The sequence below is a fragment of the Cryptomeria japonica genome, chromosome 4 (genome assembly GCF_030272615.1).
Source record: "Cryptomeria japonica chromosome 4, Sugi_1.0, whole genome shotgun sequence".
In the NCBI taxonomy this organism is placed as follows: domain Eukaryota; kingdom Viridiplantae; phylum Streptophyta; class Pinopsida; order Cupressales; family Cupressaceae; genus Cryptomeria; species Cryptomeria japonica.
In genome coordinates, this window is record NC_081408.1 from 411,246,676 (window position 1) to 411,259,304 (window position 12,629).

General features: G+C 35.6%; 1 protein-coding gene across 2 annotated transcripts in view; it reads left to right on the plus strand.

Annotated features, from left to right (window-relative positions):
• Window positions 1-4,380, plus strand: part of LOC131031064 (tobamovirus multiplication protein 2A) — a 42,719-nt gene extending 38,339 nt beyond the window's left edge. For both annotated transcript variants that reach the window (XM_057962084.2, XM_057962093.2), the window contains exons 3-7: window positions 399-498; window positions 863-943; window positions 1,050-1,154; window positions 3,703-3,912; window positions 4,028-4,380. In XM_057962084.2, the coding sequence (XP_057818067.1) occupies window positions 399-498; window positions 863-943; window positions 1,050-1,154; window positions 3,703-3,912; window positions 4,028-4,135 (604 nt within the window). In that variant the 3' untranslated portion in view covers window positions 4,136-4,380. The remainder of the gene's footprint in view (window positions 1-398; window positions 499-862; window positions 944-1,049; window positions 1,155-3,702; window positions 3,913-4,027) is intronic.
• The last annotated feature ends 8,249 nt before the right edge of the window (window positions 4,381-12,629 follow it).

A 12,629-nucleotide genomic window follows, 5' to 3' on the forward strand; every position in this document is an offset into this window, starting at 1 on the left:
AAGCGTCACTACTCTTTCAGTCCTGGTGGTACCCTGAATCTATCTTTGTTGTTCATTATCTATCCATCTTACTTGGTTTTACCTGATAAGCCATTCTGGTTGAACTAGCTAAGACATCCTTTCTTAATACCCTCATGAGCTGCCTGCTGATATTATTGCTGGACCTTGTCAAGCATGCCCTATTTCATTAATATGATGAATTGTTTGTTATTTGTTATTAGCTGTGCATGTATTCAAGAAATATTTGATTGATCTTGTTTCTTATTGTCATGCACTGTGTAATAACTAATACTGCAGGTTTGCCTTTTTTATGAGCTATTTCCATCATCTTACAATTACTAATGCAAATCAATGCATACATTTACTATGGAATAAATTCAGTACCCTTTTTTGTGCAGGTTTATATATTTGTTCATTGCGATTGGAGTTATTGTTTGCATCATTTCCTGTTCTGGCTGTATTGCAGTAGCAACAAGACGCCAATGCTGCCTCTGTTGTGTATCCTTTCAAAAAGTTATTGCCAAAGATGTCATTCCCTATGTGATTTTATTCTTAAAATTTGCAAATTAGTGATCATAGGTTCTCTTGTGCAGCTCAAGCACACAAGTGAAGAGCATTATATGTTGAATGAAAAGGAAATCCTCTATAGATTGGATTAATATGGTTACAATTAATTTGATGAACATAGCTTTCAGCTAATTTGGACAGAAGAAACTATGCATAAATTGAAACCATTTTATTTACTAGTCTCATGTTTAGCTAAAGAGCTGGCTTTTAGTTAAATTTGTAATTGTCCATGGCATGCATGGCTTTTAGATTTGGAAGTACACTTTATGATACAGTTTCCTTAAGAAGTGTTCAGTATTCTGTGTTTATTGCTTTGTTAGTCTTGGCAGAATTGGGCTTTACAGGCTTTATAATCTTTGATCACAAGTGGGAGGAGGTGAGCACCTTATATTTCTGTTAAATTATTATGTGATATTTATTAAAAGAAAACATCAATTCTTTCTCCGTTTGTAAGGCTCTGGAGACAACTTTGTGTGCTTCAGGTAATTCCAACTGATAAAACTGGAGATTTTGACATGATCAAAGATTTTTTGGAGAAACATTTGAAGATTGTCAAATGGGTTGCTCTTGGAGTAGTTATATTACAGGTACAATGTATTATCCATATTTTCTTTCTACATTCAACGATGTGTTTCTAGGTGAGTTTTTTCTTTCATTCTAAAGGGTGTACAAACATTTGTGCATCGTGGCCCATGAGTATTGTTTTGTCATGCTAGTGTAGATTTTTGAAATAGTTCTTGTATAACTTTGGTCAATTTCAAAATGAAATGGCTTTTGGAGAGGTGCTTGCAAAAGCAAAGGTTTGACTAGCTTTCTAATAAGCCTTGTCCTTGGGCTAGAGCCTGCTTTTTGGGCTAGAGCCTGTTAGTTTATGTGTCAGGTTGCAGGATAAGGACTGTTAATATTTAATCCAATCAGTTCTTATGCAATTGTCTATGTTGCTGATTCAGGTACGGGTATGGGTACAGCAGATTTTTTTTCCTTGGGTACGGTTACATCCGTGTATATATATATTATACACATTATATTTATATATTATATATAATATTTAATGTATATGTATCATATATAATATTTTATATATACTTAATTTAATGCATAATATATATGCAAAATATTAAAAGTTTAAATATAAATATTTATAATGTTATTATATATTTAATAAAACTATATATTTTTTTTTTATCGGTAATTGGCCGAAGCCTGAATAGCTTTTGACTGGAGCTATGAACCAGTGGGGACACAGTAGGGGGCCCCATCCCCATTACATATCTTTGAATTATGATTATTATTATGTTTGATTAGATTGACCCCAAGACCTTCCCCATCCTATGGAAGGCCAAGAGTCACAACTTAGAATTCCACTTCAGATGTCCCTATTGGGAATTGAACTTGGGTTTCCACAGTGAGAACCCATTGTTTTAACCAGTTAAGCTCAACCCCTTGGACTAATAAAACTATATATTAATACATATTTATAATATACATAACCACATTGACCAGTTCTATCAAGATAGGCAATTTTATTAAAACCTAAAATCAATTCCGTACGAATTTATTGGCGAATCCAGACCTGGCTGCCGAATCGAGTGCATACCCAGGTCTGCACCCACACGCACCCAGCCCCTGATCCCCGTACCCGGTAACATAGGCAATCATTTCATGGTATGATTTATAAGATCGCAGCTGGCTTAGAAATTAAATTCTTTGCCAGTGCTCTGAAGACTACGTATTGAAAGGAAAACCAGTGTAGAGGAGTCACAGGCATTACACTAGTGTGAAAGCTATTAACAGGTGCTTTTAATATTCTTTCTATATCATATTAATTGTTTTGGACTGCTGAAGCTAGAATTGGCTTTGTAGAATGTCATTTTATGCGCTGGAAAGGTTGCATTTTGTATTTCAGTAAGAACTTTGATAACCGTTTCTGTAAAATTTGAGATTAATATATTTTCTCATAAATGATAAAATATGTAAACCTGAGATATAAGTTACTTATTCTTATTCATTTCTCCTATGTAGGATTAACTGGCTGATATGAGATATCTAACTTTGTTACAGGTTTGATAATGTTTCAGCCCAAATGTGGATCCGGTTCGTACCCAGTATGGGTACTAGTCCAGTTCCCCTGTGGTCTGACCTGAGTTTCTGCCAAACAGAGCCAGATTCGTTTGGGTATGGTGCAGAGCATACCCAGGTGAATCTGTGCAGAACCGGGTGCCCAAAATGATTTTTCTTTTTCTTTTTTCTTTTTGACTTCATCAGTTGACTAATCAACCTAAAAAATCAACCCTAACCCTAAAATTGACCTCTAAACATCTCTGAACAATGAATTTCTATCATGACATACGAGTTTGACAAATAGACAACAAAGAAGTACTTTTAATTTTAATGGTGATTTTGTTTGTTCATAGATGTTATGTGGTATTCTGAATTTTGTTCCTGTTATTAGGTTGCCCGTTGCATATATGTATATAATTATGATTTTTATATGTTTCTTGTATGGATTTCCCCAAAACAAACTCCACCCCAATTTTCTTTGTACTGGTGTACCCAAACATGAACTGGTCTTAAATATTTAATAATGGTACAGAAAACATTAATTTGTGCATCACCCTATAGGCATGCTTGCAAGTTCTTGTGCCAAGCCCTTCAAATCCACAGAAAGTAGCTGTTATGCACCCTTGAATAAGGAACCAAGTGCCCTGTATACAGCTAAGAATTACCTCTTTTCTAGAACTTTGTTGAATTATTTCAGTTCCAGAACTTAGTTTGGTAATTCTATTCGGATTAATGCCTGGAATTAAGAGCCTTGTATCATTCAGATAATTGTTTTCAGTTAGTCCTACATGTTTGCCAACTTTTAGTATGTTAGGATTCTAGTGAATTTATTATATTATTGTTGACTCGTTGATGCCTGTTTGATACCTGTTGTTTGCAATTGAAAGACATTCATCTCCTTGTTTCTGACATGTTTTTGATTACACCCTTGCCTCAAATCTCTACGTTGCTCTGGAATTTTACAAGGCTGTAAAGACCAGAGGTCCAGATGGCATCAATAGACAACTGCTATAGACACTCAGTACTACATTGATCAATCAGAAACAGCTAAATAAATATTCTATGGTTCAACAGGTTTTTGCTATGATATTAGCATTGGCAATTAAATCAGTCACTGTTGGTCCGGGAGATTATGATAGTGATGACGAATACCTTGCTCCAAGATCTGGTATGCGTCAGCCTCTGCTCAACCGCCAGGGAACTCCAGTTGCTGCTGGCTCAACTCCTGTTCCTGAGCAACGGGCTTCTCGAAACGATGCTTGGAGCACTCGAATGAGAGAGAAGGTATGAAAACATGTGATTGTCTCCTCGACTAGAAATATATCATTAATTATTGCTTATAATTAACACTTATTGACTCTACTAATGGACTTGTGATTTCATGAATTTGTGAATGCAGTATGGTCTAGATACATCAGAGTTTACATACAATCCAACAGAATCTAATAGGCATGCGCAGGCACCTCCACCACCACCTGAGGAGAGAAGTCGGTGCACTATCATGTAGGATATGAGGTTCATTGTAATTTTTGAAGCGAATGCAAATGTATTTAATATTTGACCACATTGTGAGGATTTTAGTAGATTAATTATTGAGATTGAGCCTGCCTTATTTTAACACATTCTTTACTGGGCAGTTGATTAAAAAATGCCTCATATTTTGAGTACGATTTGCAGTGTATCCTCAAAGAATTGTATTAAACTCTAGGTCCATAGTAGCATTCAATCATTTGAGAATTGAATTTTGTCCGATGCCTATATTATTGGTAGATCATTAGAGCATTGTATTGGTGTTAGGTCTATACTGTTTGATTTGTCACTATGTGCATGTTCCTGGCGGTTAATTGCCTTCTCCATGCGAATTAGTTAAAAATAGTGCCTTGATTCCCAATGTGTCTCAATTAATCTGAGCTTATTCCCTTCAACATGCATTTTAATTGGTCCTGAGAGAACTATTTGATGCTGTTGTTAATTTCAATGTCATTCATCTTATATAAGGTTTTCCCAAAACTCACAAGGTTGAGCTATATGTCTTTTCCATATCATTGGATCTGTGAACTTTTTTACATTTCTCATAAATTCTGGGTCACAATTCATTTTATGTTCTCAGAAGAGTGGGAGATGTTGCAGGCATTTTATGTGACATACACTGATTTCCAAGTATTGCATGATTAATTGCTATCCTCTCATCAGCTATCTGCATCTGCAAAACCTGCTGTTTAACAAAGGAAAAGATGTACCACCATAGTGTTGTTCAAAAGGATTTTTACCCTCTAGCATCCACCCATATCAACAAGCAGCCCGCTGCATCTATGCAACACTGATTTCTTTCATTGCATCTCCAGATTGGTAGTGATGAACAGGGTCCTAATGCTTTCTTTTTGGAATCATGACAGTCTAAAAATATTTAATGAGTAGTACTTAAGGATAAGTGGCATGATATCAATCATTATTTGGGTGGAAGTAGGATCTTCCTACAGTGAAGGTTATGATCTGGTTGGTTTGCAAGTGGGATGTTATATTTTGTATGAATTAGATTGTTTTTTGGCTATCTTGGACATGTACAAAGTCAAGATTAGTGTGAGGAAGCATGTTTCCTCGTGTGATGTAGAATATATTCTACAAATATTTCTTAGCTTCAGAACTTTGTTTTTATTATTAGTCTCTAATGAAGTTGACTGAAATTGATTTATGTTGTCAAAGTAGCAAATCTTCAAATAATTAGTATTTTTCAATTACCGAGTGTTTCCAGTCTCGTTGAGTAATAATGGATTTCAAATATAAAGAAGATGATTTTTGTGGGGTCCTACTTCTTACAAATGCCCTGTCTGGGGATGAATGTATTACCGAAGATTAGCATGTGCTTAGAGTTACAAATATTTAGGATTGGCATGAGCTATGATGATATGTGTCTGTAATTCGGTTGATTTTTTTTGATACGTGAAAAGTTTAATTTTAACATAAATAATTTTTGCAAAAATTTGGCTAAAAACATTGTAGTAGGGCCATTCTAATAGAACTGATAAGACCACTATAACAAATGTACATATATCTAACAGACCAGCTGAAAGTTCTAAGGTGAAATAAATCAGAATCCAGAGGTATAAACGTGCTCCAACATGGAGTATTATATTAAAGGCAGTACTCAAATTGAGGTTTAATAAAAGGGGCAGATAAACCTACTACGTGTTGTAGAACATAGCTAAATGAGGTCTAAAGTCTCATGAACAAAGGAAGCTGTCAATCATGGAGCTAAGAACCTTAGAGTGTCTTAAGCAAATCTTCCGATTGAACACCAATTTCAACCAATTTTTTTGAGGTTTTCTCACACTTAGCCTTCCTTTTTTTCAGGTTTGCTGAACCCATATGAAATTTCGTTTATGACATTTTTCAGCTAGACTTTTACCTTTCAGCAAATCATAAGTTGTCAGAACTTTGTCTTGTCAATCAATGTTTATATGTCTTCATGCCGGGGTTTTGATTGGATTTTCAGTCAGGGTGTTTGTCAAGACAAATGTGGTGAAAGTGGTTAGGAGAATCAGGTCTGCTTGCAGAAGGCAAGTTTAGTTTCTAAGTCTAAAATTCTTCCCGTGACATGCCAAAAAGGAGTCTATTTTTTGCTGAAAAATGGCAGATGACACATAGAGACATGTGCCTTCATCTGTGATATCATGAATTCAAGTTAAAACAACAAATTCACTTCGTAAGTTGTGCGCTACTATTAAGCATTTATGAAGGGTTTCAAAAGGTCTGAATTAGTTCACATAGATGTGCTTTTGTGAAGAAAAATGGATAAACACTTAAAAATGAATTTGCGACTTATAAAGTAAAACAGAAACTCTATATTTGGGGTTTCCATTTGTATTGTGAGGTGCAAATACAAGTAAAAATAGCACTGCAGATGGAAATCCCGTCGATGTGTTTTTTACAAAGTTCCACGGTGTTTGGGGACGTTTCCTCTAGGGGATGAGTCTCGGGGATAGGGGTGCTTGGGGCCTAAGTTTGGGAACATCGGGGGACGGCAGGGGAGCGGTGCTGACATAATATATATAGTACTTGAAAAATTAATTTTAAAAAGATAAAGATGTATAACATAATAACTAGAGTCTAGTATTCAAATGACAAATGTCAGAATATCAAATATAGGCATTAGAACAAGAATTTTCAATTTTTTTTCATTTCATAATCATCTTGAATACGATCCAATGTTCAACAAAATTACAATAACCTGATCAAGTTATCAAGATTCAACAATGCTCAAAATTTAAACTTAAAAAACAAAATACTAAATAGTAAATAGCACTAGAAGTAGAGTCTAACGACTCTAATCGTCCCCAAGCTCCTTACCAAACTTTTCAATGTCCTCATCACTCGAACTGTTGGACTGCAAATTCTCAAGCTCATCTATACCAATACCAACCAACCCCGTCTCTGTAGCATCATCATCAATATGTGATGGCTCTTTTGGCTCTACATCCCATTTGGTTGCTGGACTCTACTTGTATGTAGATGTGTTGTGGTCAATGAGACGCAACACACTATGTATCACCACAAGCTTCGCTGCCCTCCTAGAAGTAAGCCTATTCCTCTTAACAGAGTGGATGAAGCTTTAAGTAGACCAATTTCTCTCAGCAACAAAAGAACTAGAAATCTGGGACAACAAACGAATGGCTAGAGTAGTAATCAAAGATTTAGGCCCATGCATAGTCCACCACAACTTGGGGTCCTCTTGTGACATATCTCGAGATCTATCTTCACTGCCTCTGAATATGCCCATAGAGTGGTAAATTTTGTCCACTCAGTACGAATCTGGTTAGCCTTTTTAGGAACATACATTTTGTCACCTCAGGATCTTCTATAGGTGCAACTCTGCATGGCCTTGGCATGTACCATTTCGGGTTCAATGCATAGGCAACCATGTGTGAGGGAGTGTTGAGCTTCTCCCATCTACGATGAATAATAGGTTGAATATGCTCATTGTAGAATTGCAATGTAGGGTCCTTCTCTCGCACAATAGCTTTTATTTGACCAAGCATAGAATCAATTCACTCATTCAACTCTCTAAGGGAAGGTGCATTAGAATCCCCAAATCTAATAACTGTGAAGATTGGAGCAATGATGGAGACAATATATTTGTCATCTGTCCAAAAGAGATCATTCTTCACCACCTCCTTCACCCTCAACCCCTGTTGTGTCTTCGACTCAGGCCACCTATTCTATTTTGCTGCCATAACCATTAGTTGCAATGACTCTTGCAACTCAAGCATCCTCTCCAAGAGAATAAAGTATGGTGCATATCGAGCCTCTACAAGTTTTAGGAATTCCTTCTTTGAGAAGGTCCTAAAGAGTGCATGGGTTGCAGATAAACATATGCACATCTCTAGCATCACTAACAATTGATTTGATCCACTAGATTTTACCCATGTCCTTGAGTGCATTGTTCATGGTATGTACATAACAAGGAGTCCACCAAATATGTCTATAGGCTGCCTCAATCATCTTCCCTGTTGCTCTACACACATGGGTTGTATCTGTCACTACTTGCACCACATTTTGTGGCCCATCCTCCTCTATAGCATCCTTTAGGATCTGGAACTGAAAATGAGCATCCTTAGTACGCCCTGAACAATCAATAGCCCTAAGGAAATAAGGGCCCATTGTAGATGTAACCATGATATTGATGAGTGGACAATGCAATGTCTGTCAACCCATCCATGACTATGCTGCAACCACTTGTGACCCAAGTTATCTTCATCTTCTCCATCAAAATATTAATCTTGGAATAGTTTTGATCCAAGATTGTTGTCCTCAATTTAGTCTCACCAAGTGGCAATATGGTGGTCTTGCCTTTATTATCTTTGCCACAACTTCCTTATAATAAGGAGAGCGGGTCACGTGGAATGGAATGCCATTGGCAAAGAAGAGTTTGCCAATGGCATCATCTGCCTCATCTTTTGCTTGCATATTCAATAAATCAGCCAATGGTTGTGAAGATGGACTAGCCATCTTACGTTTACCCCTAGCCTATGCTGCCCCTGAACTGGATGGAATTGGTGGCCTTTGAGTTTGCAAACTAGAAGAAGAAACTGCAAACCTAATAAGCCCTACTCCTGTGTGGCAAAGTACATGATGTAGGTACTTCATCTTCATTGCAACCCCATAACTTTAACATTTCAGCCCTGTACTTCAAGTTTTTATTCACCTTCTTGCATACTTCTACACCTTTGCCGTAAACAAGAAGGAAGTGAGAATTAGTTCTAGTAATGCTGCGAAACCATTGGAGATTACACAAGTTGCACTTCCACTTTCTAGTGCCCCCATCTATCCTAGTTTGTGGTGGTATGTACCTTAGATGCAAATTGTTTTAAGGGTGATTTTGGATTAAAGGGACCCTTGGCCCATTTTTTGAGGATTTCAGAAGCGTAGTTGAAATTTCCACTCTCAATAGAACTTGTTTCAGTTTGACTTGCCCCCACTTCTTTGCTAGGTTCATCAAATGATTCATTTTCACTATGAATCTCAACTTCCTCATCTTCACTCATGGTGTTAGAGCTCATTTTGATAGTGATAATGATGCTGCAACAAACAATTTAAAAAAAAACTCGGAAATTTTTCAAGCAAACTATTTTTTTTCTAAAGAACTTATAAATGTTTGTAAATTTAAATTTTTTGTTTACTTTAAGTTGAATATCAATAATCAACATCATTATTAATGATGCTGCTGATTATTAATATTCATTTCAAGCAAACAAAAAAATTTCAGCTTTTATGTTTTTTTTGTTTTTTTTTCTAAAATTCTTTGTTTCTAAAGGTTGCAATTTGGTTTTTAAACAATTTTTTTGACTAATTAACAAATTTTCTTTTATAAGGAATTAAGAATGGCAAATTCCTACCTTCAATCTTGAAGCAAGAATGAAGAAGCTTCCTCTAATCCTCTTCTAAGCTTGTTGATTCAAATTGCGGTCCACCTCCCCGGTTTCCAAGCTAGAGCAAATCAGATGTTTTAAGTTTTTTTTGTTGTTGCAAATGACTGAAATGAGACTAAATGTATCTTTTATGAGCTTACACTAATACATTTGGCCTAAAATTCCGACGAAGAAGGTATATTGTGAACAACTTTGATTTTTTTTTTGAAAAATTGCCCACATTCGTCGGAATTCCGACGGCAATTCAATATCTGTTTTCGACAGAGAAGGAATTGGCAATGAAATTTGTGTTTTTTTACAAAAAGTGCCCGTGTTCGTCGAAATTCCGACGACCGCGAGCATTACTTAAAAAAACAAACAAAAGACCAAGACATTTCAAATCATTTTTGTGACCTCTTCCCATTCTCACGTTGCCGCCCCAACATCGTACTCCCACCCGGAGTAAGCGTACTCCAGGTTTTGGATGAGGCACGTGAACCGTTTTGACCGATTAATGCCAACTCCAAGCATTGTTGGCTCATGGAATAGGGCAGGTGTAAAGCTTTGTCAACATCCCCTAGCCTGTGCGAAAATGGGAGCAATGTTGGCTCATGGAATAGGGCATGCTTCCGGGGGCTAAAGACCAATAGGCTTCATTCCCCTTCTTTCATTCATTAGTATTGGTCACCCATCTATTTTGCACCTGCAGATAGTGATGTTTCCGATTCTCCGTTGGCTTGGGCGTAGGTGTAAAACTCTGTCAACATCCCCCAGCCTGTGCGAAAATGGGAGCTTTGAAATGGCAGGCCGATTGTTTGACAGATTGCCTCACATAAATTGGAAGTTTTGGAACAAGGTATGAACATCTATCATAGGATAAATAATAGAGGAATTTTGTCACATGTTGTAGCTGCAATTGCCAGGGTACATGTTTTAAATATGTTTTATATAATAGAATCAACATTCCAATGTTTATTTATTTTTTAAAATTTGGATATCGTATTCCCAACTGACGTCTATTTTCATGAAACTATTCCTCTAGGCAAGCATAAAAAGCCTGAAAAAACTACACAAGGCTTAAACCATTAATCATAGCCCTTAGAAAATCTCTTCATTACCAAAAAAACCTATTCATACTTGAAAACATTATTCACACCTAAAACATTGTCCATGCCTAAGACATTAATCACAACATCAAATAATATTCATAGTGTAAATAAACACTATTCATGTTTAAACTATTGTTCATAGATTCATTTAACCTCAAAAATTACTCTAGAAGCTCTTGAGTCCAAATTTGTTGTTCTCTATACGAATTATGGGGTTTGAAATATATTTAGTATGATTGTGTAATATCCCTTGTCCAATTATGACTGGAAAACAAGGAATATTCGCTGTCAAATCTGCGTGTTATGTTGTTCGCTACTGTTGCGTGTTATACAGATTGCTGTCTCAGAAGTTTTCATTTGGTATAGAGGTGAACCATCACATATTTCTCATAAATGTACAACTACAATTGACTGCAAGTGAAAGAATGATAGCCAAGAATGCATATACAATCAAATTATGATGATCTAACACCAAATTAGACTCAAAATTAGAATGTTTAGCTTGCTGACATTATGTCAAACAATTGGCAAGAGTCCTCAGAAAATAGGCATATGATGATGCAACCTCAAATTCCTCTTATTTCATATCTAAATCAAACGAATGCCTCATTGACAATCATAAATACATGTTATAGGCAGCTAATGTAAAATTACATGGACCGTCACAATAATGTATCAAAATCAGACTTCACTAGATTATTGACATTTCGTCAAACATGTCATGCAACCTCTGAAAACATATTACAGCTACAAGCATATTCAAATCTTATTATAAATCAATTCCAATGCAATCATAGGATCTTTACATAGGCTGACTACCAAGAGATATGCTACTGATTTTCTGAAGACATTAGACAGTCACTAACTGAAGCATATATCTCAAAATTACAATGAAAGAAGAGGTCTAAAGAACCTGATTAAGCTATGCCCAAGTCTGGCGATGTAAACACCAACATTACTCATCCAAAATAAAGCCATGTTAGAGTTATGATCTTCAATACTTTCTCTTAGACAAGATAAAATTAAAAAACCACATGATTACTACAATAAATTTATTTTCTTATAAAAAATATAAATAATTACATGAGATATATATTCCACATAAAGAAAAGAAATGATGAAAATCATTTGTGTCTTAAATATTGAGATCAACAACTAAAAATGGGAAAATAATATCCTAATTACGACTCCCTAATTAGTATAAGATACTATTTCCAATATTATACTAAGGATAAATATTCAAAAAGTATAATAATTACACTAATACATATATCACTCTCATGCCTTCCTTAATTTGATATAAGGCCCCTCTATCCAAATATGAAGTCTCAAGGGAGTTGTATGTGTCAATTATTCAAGCGTCTTCTAAATCTATTCCAACCTCTTCTTCCAACACATGTCTTGATGATGGTTGAGGATCTTAAAACTTTGAAAATATGAATGAACACACTCCTCTAGACATGATTTAAATACCACATTTAATTATACACATGGATGCAATGGCCATGATTTAGGATGTGTGCAATGAAGTGTGGAGGTTCATGAGAAAAATACATTACATTTTTTTGAAGAAGATTTAGGTTTCTATCCTCCTCCTTTGTTGACATCCCCTCCCCCATTGTCTAATATATCTATGACTTTTCCAACAACTTTTAATCACAACAAGAGATAATTTTGTATGAGTTTCTTAAAGCCAACTTTATTACTTTCCCCTTGAAAAATTGAAGAAAAAACCATAAACAAAATTAGGACAATCCTCTTTTCAAGCATCATCAACTATTCCACTAATGAATGCCATGATTTGGAGATTAAAATTCAACAACTTATTGTAGTTCTATTAACATTTAAATAATAGGTGACAATGAGTTATACATTCATCATATCCCTTCTAAATGACATTTATAACCTATTATGTTTTCATCTTGCTATATGACATCAGTAGCTTAATTACCTATTAGGGGCTTATTGTCATTCATGGTACTACGAT